Here is a 13578-nt window from a genome sequence, read left to right as displayed (position 1 = left end):
TTGTTCTTCAACATACTTCTAAAATTTTGAATAATCTACCTGAGTACAAATATCATTATGTAATTAAAATTGAAGGCATAAAATTCAGAGGCATGATTCATGTGAGAAATGCAGTGTTTCTGAGAGAGGAGAAAGATGTTCATTCACTAAGAAGAAAATTGATTTGGAATTTGTTTAAATGCTAACTATATGAAATCTATGAATTCAAATAATTATAATTAATTAATTTACACCACTGCCATCTGCTTCTCTATCAAAAGGATCCTTTGAGATTAACAATGATGAAAGGGTTAAAATTAATGAATCCAAGTTGTTTTAGAGATGGTATTTAGTGACGAATATTGGGCTACTTTTTACTGAAATTGGTAATAATAACAATAACAAATCCTATCTAAAGGCACAGGCAATGACCCCTGAAGAGAGAATGGCCAGTACAAACTTGAAGGCTACTGGGGGAACAGGAAGACTTCAGGAACTAGGTTCTCCTTTATTTCCTGTTTCTGAATGTCTCTGGTTCCTCAAAATATTCAACTGGTAGTATTGGTCTTGGACAGTTGACCACTGAGAGACTGAGGGGTCGTGGAATTAAAAGGCAATGGCCTTCAGCAATAGAACTTCCTCCCAGATCTTGAGGTATTTCAGAATCCACTAGAAGTTATTGGGTGGTCCAGAAACCCCAATGATCAGTTCATTTATAAGTGAGAACTAACTCTCAAAACACGCTTCACCCCTCCTTCCAGGTGACTCCAGAGGGTGCTCCAGGCACAGGGCAATGGGCATCACTGCTGGGCAGCTCTGGGATTCCCGGGTTCATCGCTGCTACTCGGAGGACCTCAAGCCAGTTCAGGACCCTCCCGATTCCCTGAAATAGTCATCAGATCTCTTAACAAAGATACAAAAACCACCAGCAGCTTGGGGTGCACAGAGGTGCCCCTGCTATCCTTGGCATGCATCTCTGTGAATTAAACAAAGGTAGAAAGACAGAAATGTGCTAACTATATAGCAGATTCATTTTTCAATGATGTATTCATTAATTCGTCTTGGAATAATGGGGAAGGAAGGTACTCTTGTCCCTACGGTAGACCTTCTAACCATTATCAGTAGTGGTTAGAAAGTAGGATTTTCCTTCTTTTCTACTAGAGTTGATAATTTGAGGAAAGAAAGAGGAGAGAGAAACCAAGTAGCAGTAACAATACCACTCAGATACTAATAAACACCAACCTGCGCCCTTCCTCCCCCCAAAAGTCTTCTTTTTCACCTAAAAGGAATTTCTGAGAATGATAGTAGGTCAGGGCCAAGGGTGGTGGTGGTTGTTTTAGGAAAAATAAATACATATATGGGTATTTATCATTTAAATATCATTTTAGACGAAGGAATAAAAGAAAAGTGTGGGCACTTTTTGTTTTTTTTTCCTAATCTTATGGGGAGAAAAAAAAAAATGAGTGCAATTCCCTTCAAGAGTTAACTCTCCCCCCCTCCCGCCCTTGCCTTCTTAAAGCAAAGCAAAGGAAGTTCCAGTCATCCGGGATTAAGTGAAAGATCGTGGGCGAGGATGAAAGGCGCGCTTGAGGAAGCGGGGAGCCCGCGGCTCGCACACAAAGGCGCGGAGTTCCCAGGCCTCCCGCGGCCCTGTCCCGGGGACACGCAGCCCTCGGGGCGCAGAGACGCGCCAGGAAGCGCCCGCGGCTCTCCGCCTGCGCGGCCACTCTGCTGGTGGCTCGGAAAAGTTAGTCACCCGAAGACCGAACCTAGCGTGCATCCAAGAACGAGAGCGAAGAGTCCGAGGGATGCGGAGGGAGGAAACCGGTACCGGGAGAGCGGGGCGAGGGGGCGCACGGGAAGCTGAAAGCCCTTGGCTGAGGGATGCGGTTGCAAGGTCTACGAGGCCAGAGCGCACCGGTGTGCACAGGGCAAAAACGTGCTGCAGGAACTTCCTACTGAGGGAAAGAAAAGCAGGAGAAAAGGGGGCAGAGAGAGACTTGAAACGTCTCAGTAACTTTAAAAACATACCAAAACACCCCGTCAGGAGATGAGGTAAGCCGAGGTTAGCCAACCCCGATTGGTTGTGAAATATCAGACAAACCCCAGCCGCTGTGGCTTTAAATGAGGCCAAAGAAATCTTCTGTTTTTCTTACTCAAATACTTTTCTCCCCCTCGCCCTTGCTCCCTCCCCCACCCTCCTTCCACCTCACCGGGTCCCTTCCTCCTCCGCTGTCGCCCTTTCCTCGATCACCCCCCAGGCCCGCCCTCCCCCATCTGATTAGGCGCGGACCAGGAAGGGTGGGAGTGGTGGGGGAAGCTCTCCCTTTAAGAGGCAGCTTGCAGTGACGAATTGTTGAAATTGCCATTGCAGGATGGCATGCCGCTATAAATTCATTGTTCCACCTCCTCGCATCTTCACAGCGCTCGCGCTGCTCTCCGCGCTCGCAGCGGCCGACTGGGGATGACGGCGGGCAGGAAGACACTGCATCAGAAGGGACACGGACGCGCAGCTTCGCTGGCTCGCCGCAGGCCGCCCCTTGCATTTCTGTTTTTCTGTTAATTTTCTGTTAATTTTTATGGCTTTTTTTCTTCTCTTTCTTCCCTTCCTCCCGGTTCCAGTAGAGTCAAGGAAACCCACAAAATAAGAAAGGAAGCGGGCTCCGGAGCTTGGAACCCCTGCTGCCGGCGGGTCCCGAGCAGCAAGGGGGCTGGAGGCAGCACGCACCAGTTGCCCGCCTGGTGCGCGGCACCTTCCTTACTTTTCTCGGTGCCCCAATCCTGGCTGGGGTTGGATTGGGTTTTTTCCCCTTTTCTCCACAACCCGGCTTCTTTTTCTTTTCTCTTCTTTTTTCTTTTCTTTTTTTTTCTTTTATTCTTTTTTTTAATCCTCTTTCGGGAGCACGAATCCAAACATTTTCCAAACCAACAAAGAAAAGTTCGCACGCTGGCATCGCGGCCGGGACAGGCTGGCGCTGCTGCCGGGTCCCCCTCCCTCCGACACTTGACTCAACCTTGCAAGCAAGTGTATGTGTGTCCCCACCTCCCGCCCCGGTAACTTCCAGAGCGAATAACAAACCCCCATAAAGTCCCCGTCGCGCAGCCCCTCCCCGCGGGCAGCGCACTATGCTGCTCGGGTGGGCGTCCCTGCTGCTGTGCGCGCTCCGCCTGCCCCCGGTCGCGGCCGGCCCCGCCGCGGCACCTGCCCAGGATAAAGCCGGGCAGCCTCGGGCTGCTGCTGCGGCCGCCCAGCCCAGCCGGCGGCAGGGGGAGGAGGCGCAGGAGCCGGCCGAGCCTCCCGGGCACCCTCACCCCCTGGCGCCGCAGCGCAGGAGCCACGGGCTTGTGCAGAACATCGACCAGCTCTACTCGGGCGGCGGCAAGGTGGGCTACCTGATCTACGCGGGCGGCCGGAGGTTCCTCCTGGACCTAGAGCGGGATGGTTCGGTGGGCGCCGCTGGCTTTGTGCCCGCAGGAGGCGGGCCGAACGCGACCCGGCGCCACCGGGGCCACTGCTTCTACCGGGGTACGGTGGACGGCAGCCCCCGCTCTCTGGCTGTCTTTGACCTCTGCGGTGGTCTCGATGGCTTCTTCGCGGTCAAGCACGCGCGCTACACCCTGAAGCCGCTGCTGCGCGCGCCCTGGGCGGAGGCGGAGGCCGGGCGCGTGTACGGGGACGGGTCCGCGCGGATCCTGCACGTCTACACCCGCGAGGGCTTCAGCTTTGAGGCCCTGCCGCCTCGCACCAGCTGCGAGACCCCCACGTCCCCGCCAGGGCCCCGTGAGCGCCCCCCGGCGCACAGCAGCCCGGACCGACGCTGGGCGCTGGCCCTGCATCTCCCGGACCAGTCAGCTCCCTCGTCCGATGGGAGTCAGAGACCACAGACGTGGTGGAGGCGGCGGCGACGCCGCTCCGTCTCCCGGGCCCGCCAGGTGGAGCTGCTTCTGGTGGCTGACGCGTCCATGGCGCGGATGTACGGCCAGGGCCTGCAGCATTACCTCCTGACCCTGGCCTCCATCGCCAACAAGCTGTACAGTCACGCCAGCATCGAGAACCACATCCGCCTGGTCGTGGTGAAGGTGGTGGTGCTGGGCGACAAAGACAAGAGCCTGGAAGTGAGCAAGAACGCGGCCGCCACGCTCAAGAACTTTTGCAAATGGCAGCACCAGCACAACCAGCTGGGGGCTGACCACGAGGAACACTACGACGCGGCCATCCTGTTTACTCGGGAGGTAGGTCCCGCCTGGGGGAGTGGTTCAAGCCCCGGAGTACGGAGGTAGGTCAACGGGACAGCCTTGTTGACAGCCTTGTTTCTCCCACAGACCGCCTGCCCCCATGGGTTTGCTTCCCTGCTTCTTGCAGGAAACCCAGACAGCCTCCAGATCTGCTCCCGTATTCGGGATAGAGCCGGAGCAATTCAAGCCTTAAATGACCAAGACCTGCTCACACAATCAGTCCAACAGGCAGGATGTCTCCAGTCTGAGATACGCAGTCATAGATGCGTAAATGTGGTAAAATGGAGCTAGAATGCTTGGGGAAATGTGCGTCGTTAAATGAGAAAAGGGGGAAAGCAAGTTTGTCTTTGGAATCAGGGATCATCTACTTTGCAATGAACCCAAAGATATAACTTTGTCTAACCTAATGGCAAGGGCTGATGATGCATTCACTGTAGTCACTTTTACCCACCATCTTCCTTTGTAAACGTCCATACCTTCTTACTTGAACCCCTTTCAAGACATAAGTCAAGGGAAGGCTTTCCAAAGGAAGGACTTGTTTTCCTGTCTGGCTTCCTAATGGAGTTCTTACATACCCAGCTTGGTGGAATCTTGCTTCCTTGGATGGAAGGGATTGGGGATGGCCAGGAGGATATAGAAACCCAATCTTCTGAGGTTCCTTAGCAACTCCTTTGCCTAGTCCTCCAATGCATGGCAAGAACTGCTCCGTCCTCCACAGCTGCCAGTCAAGGGTCACATCCAGCTTGCATGTTTGGGTTTTGGATGAATGTTTCTGAAGCCCCAGTGCGGAAAGATCTGGGCAAAGAGTCAAGACATGAAGGAATGTTTTCCCAGGATTTCCCTCTTTTAAGGAAGGGGGTTACAGGAAGGGAAAAAATACTGATCTTTATAGGCCCAGAGGTTCTGGGAGGAACACAATATCTATGTAGACCGTCACAAAAGTGTGACATTCAGATACAGAGTCTGGACTGGTTTTGAGCTTGTTTTGCTCAGAGCTTTGAGCCTCAGTTTTCATAGCTGTACTCTGATTGGCGGGTTTGAGTCATGCTTTCACATGCCTGGTAAGAATGGACTTTGAAAGCTCATTCTTTAAGTGTTTGAGATCCATCCAGGATAGAGAGAAGGATTAGAAGCTTTGAAATATTATGCAAAATCATGGTGCAAAGGGAGCAACCAGAACTAGGACAGGAAATTCAATGATGGCTTGCAGGAGGTTTCAGAATCACATAGCTCCACCACCTAATTCTCCTATTTTTACTAAGGCACCTCTGGTATGAAGGAAAAGTGTTGATAAATTTGGAGTGGAGAAACACTTGTGGTTCACAGGGTGGACACAGATGTAAACCACATGTAAATAAAGATGCCGGAGGGCAGCAGTTTAGGGAGAAGTGGGCAACGCACAGTGCTTTGTACAATGGAAAACCTTTCTCTTCATGAAGTGATCTCCTGGAAACCATCCTTTAATTTTTCTGCACAACATTAATCTTTAAAACGGAAGAACATTCATTTTTGTAGCCTTCCATATGAAGTGAAGTTCTCCTGTAAAACTATCCCTTTTTTATTTGGTTTCCAAGTCTTTTTTTTTTCTTTCTTTCTTTTTTTGGTTCACAACTTTCCATGTCTGGATTTCTTGCTTTGCTACATCACTAGGGGCTGCCAAGAAGGAGGCTTCAGAGAGTTTATGGAAGGAAGTTCTCTAAAGACTGAAGAAAAAATACTTTTGTAGGCATACTACTGCAAAGTGTTCACTTTGAACATTTTCATGGTTCACTTTCATTTTGGAATAAAAATGCACATTCCATAAACATTAATAGAAGACCCCAATACTCCCTATTTCCTGCCCCATAATTTTCCTAATTGCTTCTTAGAAAAAAAAGGAAAACTAGTCAGTGATTCAAAATGATCTGTCTGTTGCTTTTTCTGGATTTGTTTTTTGTTTGGGTAGTTAACGATTCCTATTTTCCAAGCTTTGAAATATATCAGTTCCTTTAAATAGATAAAGCAAGGGGGAAATAAGTTAACATCTATCTTAATTTTAATAAGTGTTATAAGAACATTCATTTTTCAAACTAGTCTACACATGGAAAATATTTTACATGGGCCCTCCCTGGCCTCCTTGCCAAGCAGAAGCATACTTTTAGTAAAGTAAATCTCATTTAGTTTGTGGTTGGCCCTCTGGTATATACATCTAACTTGATGAGAACCAAATATTTGAAGAGCATATGATTATGAATGTATGCACCTAATTTTAAAAATGCAATTAATTAGGGGGCTGAGGAAAATATTACAAGACTCATGTAGCATTCATTTGAGAGTACTTTAAAATATAATGTTAATCTCTGCCTAATACTTCAGAATGTGGAAACCAAGAGAGCTAGAGGAGAAATGATCTGAGATCTTCAGTTTCATGGAAATCAGATATCTGGGACCTAAAGAAAAACTTTCATGGCTATTTTTTTTTCAATGAGAAATACCCGGAGTTGGCACCAGGATCTACTTTTACATCTCTGTTTTGAATGTAAGAGGTACGTTGCTTAGCAGCCAGACGCCAAGCCATGAAATCCATGTTTTGATGGGCTCTGAGCACTGTTCAAATTCTGTATCCAGATGTCTCCTAAATTACTTGTTTTTCAGGCATGAAGCAAATGTGTGAGGATATGTTTTCCACCCATGTTGTCTAGCCGAGGGCATCTTGAGCATTATGTCTAGGAATCAGCAGAATAGTGCTAGTAATTCATTTATCAAACTAACAGGCTTCACTGTCAGGACTCTACCCCAGCACAAGGCGCTGTCCTAATTAGGGAAATATAGCACCAGTCACTTTTTTGCAAGAGGAGCCATTTTCATTCCAGAGTGGCACTTACGCTGGAATTCATACCACTGCTACCATCAAACAGTAGAAATCTGATCTCCCCAGGATTTATGTTTGCTTTCCAGAATCCTTTTCTGGTTCCTGGCTTCCTCTTTTCTTTTAAGATAGTTTCCTTAAAGGCACACTCCTAAATCCATTTTGGAGATGATGCACTCTCCTTTAGGAACAAAACACCTACCTGCTTGAGAAAAAAAGTGGGAAATTGTTTAACATTTCCTGTCTGTGACCATACCACCCTGAACATGCCCGACCTCGTCTGTTTAACATTCCCTCACCCCTGCACAACAAAGCTTAATGAAAGCTTTACTTTTTCATGGCTTGAAAGCATTGGATTGAAACTGAACCAGCTACGAGACTACATAATAGAAAAGGTTCATTCATTTTCATTAATCATCAGTCTGCCAGTTAACAGGCAATTGTGTGTCAGCTAACACCTCACTTCTATATTCTGCCTTTTTTTTAATTTTATATTGGAGTATAGTTGATTAACAATGTTGTGTTAGTTTCAGGTGTATAGCAAAGTGATTCAGTTATACATATACATGTATCTATTGTTTTCAAATTCTTTTCCCATTTAGGCCATTACAGAGTACTGAACAGGGTTCCCTGTGCTATACAGTAGGTCCCTATTGGTTATGTATTTTAAATATAGCAGTGTGTACATGTCAATCCCAAACTCCTAATCTGCATTCTGCCTTATAATGCTGTGGTGGGGACTCCACCCAGAATTAACAGCTGGCTCCTTGCAAGGTTATGACAATAGAGGGCCCTAGAGGAAGACTGGAAGCTTGGAAGAAGGAAACGGATGTGCTTTTTCTTATTTGCTTGTAAACTGAATCGACTATTTCAATCACATATTTGAGTTCAAATCCCATTTAAATTCAAAAGCAAGCCCTTATCAAGGGATCATAGCTGATAGGTCAATTCTAACCAATAGAAGGCTAAATGTCTAAGAAATGGGAAGACTGGGAGCAGATTCAGCAGCTCAAGTTGACATTTTAAAAATAAATTGTGGGGCTTCCCTGGTGGCACAGTGGTTGAGGGTCCACCTGCCGATGCAGGGGACACAGGATCGTGCCCCAGTCCGGGAAGATCCCACATGCCGCGGAGAGACTGAGCCCGTGAGCCATGGCCGCTGGGCCTGCGCGTCCGGAGCCTGTGCTCCGCAACGGGAGAGGCCACAGCAGTGAGAGGCCCGTGTACCGCAAAAAATAAATAAATAAATAACAAAAATAATAAATTGTGAATTGAAAATTTCTGAGAGTAGGTCTTAAAAGTTTGCATCACCAGAAAAAAAATTGTAACTATGTGTGTGATGGATGTTAACTAGACTTACTGTGGTGATCAGGTTGCGATATATACATATATTGAATCATTATGTTTTACACCTGAAACTAATATAATGTTGTAAGTAAATTATATCTAAATTAATTGTGAAGAATATTACCTAAAATCTGAAGTCTATTATATGAGAGACAGTAAACCACAGCACACAGGACATACTGTCTTCCTCACTTTCAGCACCTGCCTCTGGGCATCTCCTAAGTGTGAGACACTCATTTAGGGAGCTGAAAGCAGCGAGATGGAAAATACCTGGTCCCTGCCCAGCCCAGCTTATCACAAGGGGAGAGGAAGCAGATATATGCATAAATCAGCTAATGTTAGGAAAACGCTAATAAATGCTGTAACTAAGCTATAAACAAAGGCTTAGAAAGGAAAAAGGAAGGAAGAATCAATTCTGCCTGTGTATTTTTATACAGGCTTCATTGTAAATGTAGAATTGAATTGGTCCTCGAAGGATGGGCAGATTTGATTTGGATTCAACCACCTTTTATTGAACATTTCATAAGATGCTATCCATAGTCATAAACCATTTTATAATTAATCCTTTCAGCGGTCTACAACCATAGTGACATTATCATAAGTTGACAGATAAGGACATTCATACAAAGAGAAACAGAGATAAACTTCTCAGAGTAACAGCTGACAGGTGGCTGAGAGGGAAGTTCGTCCTGTCTAGTGGTCTCTAAAATAAAAATATTACAGCAAATTTATTCAAACATTCAATATGCTTCTAATAGGCAAAGAGGGATGAAGAGGTTTGAAAAGTAGCCCCTTTCCAAAGAACCTATTCTAGGAAACAGACAAGGAAATGAATAATTGTTATACAGTGTGATGACTTTTGTAATAAATGTGGTCATTAAATGTCATGGAAGTACATTGGAAGGTAGCCTAACCCATCTGAGTTCAATTTGGAAGAAAGAGGAGAATTAACCAGATCTATAAGGAGGAAATAGGCATTGCAGACACACCAAACTAATAGTGCAGTGGCCCAGAGGCAGCATGGTAATTCTGGGAAATATAGGGGTTTAGGTATGATAGGACAGATGGTGTGAGAGTGGAAAGGTGATAGGTTAGTCTAGAAAAGATGATAACAACCAGCTTATAGAAGAAATTCTATTCCATGTGTATTAGTCTTCTTGGGCTACCATCGCAAAACTCCATAGACAACAGAAACTTACTTTCTCAATTCTGGAGGCTGGGAAGTTCAAGATCTAGGTTTCAGCCTATTTGCTTTCTGGTGAGAACTCTCTTCCTGGCTTGTAGACTGTTACCTTCTCACTTTGTGCTTACATGGTGTGTTTGAGGGGGCAGGGGTAAGAGAGAGTTTTCTGGCATCTCTTCTTAAAAGGACACTGATCCTATTAGATCAGGGCCCCATCCTTATGATTTAATTTTACCTTAATTACCTCCTGATAGACCCAATCGCCAAATATAGTCACGTTGGGGATTAAGGCTTCAATACATGAATTTAGACAGTGGCAGGGAACACGATTCAGTCGGTAGCATAAAGAGTTTAAATTGTAAATTAAATTCAGTGGGAGTCTATGGAAAGAGCATCAGAAGGAAAGCAGCAGTGATCAGAGGGGTGTTCTTGAATGAGCCTTCTGGCCTAAGTAGTTGGGCTAGAGCCTGCGGGAGCCTTTACAGACTATTTCGGTAATCTTCAAGGAGAGACTCAAGATGGTCTAAACTAAAGCAGTGGCATTAGAAGTAGAGAGGCAGGGGTCGAGTCAATAAGTGTTAAAAAGAAGTGGATTTGAGTAAATTAATCCCTTCTAGCAGGAGGAATATTGGGGCTAAAGTTTGGGCCAAAGAAGTTGGGGAGATATGCAGGAAATAGTGGACAAAATGGATCATAAAGGTGCAGTTAAAGCTGGCAAGGAAGCCTGGGTTGCATTGTGCAAGGTTTTAAATGCCAGGCTGAGGTTGGCATGCCTTTTAAGTTTTGCAGGAATGGAGGAATCCTATAAGATCTGGGTTCTAAAATGTAATTGACTGCAGCATATAGGTAGGGAAGTCACAGGAGACGAAAGGACCATTTAGAAACCTTAGGTGATAGTCCAGGCAGGAGGGAACAATGGAAGGAACAAGAAAGAGAGGACATCTACATGAGGCATTTGGTAGATGGAGTCAGTGACTTACAGTGACTGATCTGATGCGGCAGGTGAGAGACAGGCAAGTTAATGATGTCACCAGGTTTCTTATCCATCACTTCCAGTTTCTTGCTTTCTGGAATTTCTTTCTCAGTGCATTTTGTATTTTTCTGTGCCTCTAGATTATTGAGTTTCACCAGATATACCACAGAGAGAAAGACTGTGTTATTTGTTACAACCAAGGAATTTGCTTGACCAAGTAGAGATTATGAATGTAAAAGATAAGAGTAATGTCGGGGGAAACACAGGTGATGATTTAACTGCACCTTGGTGAAGTAAGTTCAGGAATTGGAATGTTTAGATATAGGTTTGAATTGCAGCTCCACCAGTCTCAAGCTTCTGAATTTGGACACTAATGACCCCTGAGCTTTAATTTCTCCATCTATTAATTGAAGTGTTTTCCCTTAATCTCAACATGTGTGTAGCTGGAACAAACCCATAAACCACCTGGTCCAAGTTCCTAATGCTATTGATGAAGGAAAGTAGTCTCAAAGCATATAAATAATTCACACAATGAATCTAATTAATAGAGTTGAATTTAAAGCATCACTATCTCTTCTCAGCTTCCATCTCCATTCTCCAGAACGACGACTCTTCTGAGCATCTATTCACCTCAATCTCCAATGTGCTCCATCTTTCCTTTCTCTTCTTCTTATCTCATATTTACCAGGATAAGTTCCCTATCTTGGAACTCCGGGCCCAGGCTACCTTTCCAGCTTCCCCTGTTCATCCTCCACCAGGTCTATCCTGTGCTCCAGCCACAAGAAACATGTTGTCATTTCCAAAACAGACCCTGCCTTTTCCCACCCCTGATATATTCACGAGTCTTTCCTTTTTTGAATACCCTTCCTCTAACACTGTCAGACTCCCTTTCATCCCTCAAGATCCAGTGAGCTCCTTTGAAACACCTTTATTGATTCCCCCAAGGAGAGCTTGGCAATTCCTCTTCTGAACTCCCTCAGCAACCTGTTCAATCTGCTTCCTTCTTGACATGTCTTGTTTTGCTCACTAGATCATGACGTTTCTTAAGGGTCAGGATCAGATCTTATTGTATTTATTCACCACACTGTCAGCACTTCACACAGTGTCTGGCAGGTTGTGGACACACAATAATTGTTTTAGGAATAAGTGTACCTGGATCCCTTGGTCCCTAATCCAGCAGAGCTCCATGTTTTTTGTGTTACCTAGTTGTATCCAGAAGCATGGACAGAGACTGCAGAACATGGGTCATTGTCATGGTTGGCCTAACAGACCCTATTAATGTAGTTTCTGCTGAGGTCCAAATCAAGATCTCTGCTATTGGGGGCTGCTGTTTAGGTAACCCTAAATCCCTCTTCACTAGGAATCTGGTAGACAGATAGGTAGATACCTGAGGCTAGTTAAACCCTCTTCTCTGCCCTTCCCTTGAGCTCTGAGCTTGTCCTTACCAGGGGGTAATATCTGCAGAAATAGAAGATGCTGCTATTTAACTCCAGATTCCCCCATACAAGGTACCCTGCCTTCATTTTGGCTGCCGTTACCACAGCTGTGATGATATCTGCTCTTATCAGCCTTCACGTTTCCTTCCTTCCCTCAGCGCATTTATGCTGCCTGAGAGACCAATCTCCCATCAAGACTAGAAATCCTGCGTCTCCTGTTATGCCTTCCACTTTGCACACTCATATCGGCTTAGTTCATTTTCCCCACCCAGTACCGACCACTGGGATTTTCCAAGTTGTATTAGCTTCTGGGCACCTGCTTCTCAAGGTAGCAGACTTTGCTGGCTCCCTCCCCGACCCCACTCCATCCACAAGAATAGATCTGATGTACTGTGAGTCCTCCTAAACTTCACGATAAGTCACAGATACGGCCATATTCATGATCCTCTAAATGACCACCCTTAGTCACCATGTCAGTGACCACCCTGTCAAGTCTTCGTTGGGCTTGCTGACTATCTCGGCTCCATTTTAGGTACATTGTCCCAGTCCTGGCTTCTGGCCAGGACCACACCACAAACCCACCAGTTAAATCTCTGCATGCTCTTGCAACCCTTACATTTTATTAAATCTTCCATTGCATTGTTGTCTACACGATATCAATATCATGATAAGATATCAATCCTGCATAAAAAGAACCATCTTTAACATAGCAGAGATATAACTTCTCTTCAGATTTACACTGACTAAGCAGAAGAATTCTTGAGAGCACTTTTATTTTGTTTGCCTCTTATGTGGCTACTGTATGTGATTTACATTTCTTTAGTATCCCCTGCTTCCAGATTTGGAAGATAGATGGATGGGTGGACAGATGGAGAGACAGACAGACAGACAGATAGATAAATGCTATTGCCCCAATGGTGTCTTTACCCTTTCTATGAATTAAAAAAAAAAAATTCTATAAATTTCAAATAAGGTTTGCACCTGTAAATGTTGTTATAAATCACCATCAAAAAATAGACATGAATGTGATGTGCTGTATTCTTAATAATTTGATGCACAAGTTGAGTTTTAATGCAATGGAGTGAACATTGCCTCCCAAAGAAATACAGGCATTCGTTGTATAACTTGAGGAAGAAACCATAACTGAGCTGCCACGGTTTGAAATTGCATGAGTGAAGTGGAAAGGTTGCCAGTTTACATAAATATAGTTACAGAAATATAGTCTGTGGCTATGCAGTCAAGGGTTTAATCAGTGTGATTAAAAAAATAACTGCTTCTGTTCATTATTTTGTCACATGTACAAATTTCCGTGGCAAAGGACCAAATGCATTTAATGCAATTCAAGGATGACAAGGAGGTTTGATGGGCTCTAATGAGCAATTGATTAGCAGTAAACAGAGAGAGATTAAGAATCCACATTAAACTCTATTCAGAACAAGAGGGCCATTTCCATTAGCTGTGGCTGTTCATCCGAGCTTATTAATGAAGTAAGAAGGGGAAACAATTCTTCGGTTTTGTTATTTGAACCCCAAATTGTGAAGATAAACATAAAACACGGTTTAAAAAAATATGCATG

At 45.1% G+C, this 13578-nt stretch overlaps 1 protein-coding gene across 1 annotated transcript in view; it reads left to right on the top strand.

Moving 5' to 3' along the window:
* The first annotated feature begins 2759 nt into the window (after positions 1-2759).
* Positions 2760-13578, top strand: part of ADAMTS5 (ADAM metallopeptidase with thrombospondin type 1 motif 5) — a 45613-nt gene continuing 34794 nt past the window's right edge. The window contains exon 1 of the mRNA XM_060150799.1: positions 2760-4212. Within this exon, the coding sequence (XP_060006782.1) occupies positions 3106-4212 (1107 nt within the window). The 5' untranslated portion in view covers positions 2760-3105. The remainder of the gene's footprint in view (positions 4213-13578) is intronic.

Source organism: Lagenorhynchus albirostris, chromosome 5 (genome assembly GCF_949774975.1).
Source record: "Lagenorhynchus albirostris chromosome 5, mLagAlb1.1, whole genome shotgun sequence".
Taxonomy (NCBI): Eukaryota; Metazoa; Chordata; class Mammalia; order Artiodactyla; family Delphinidae; genus Lagenorhynchus; species Lagenorhynchus albirostris.
The sequence above is the reverse complement of the archived record's forward strand: the minus strand, read 5'-3'. Positions and strand labels throughout refer to the sequence as shown.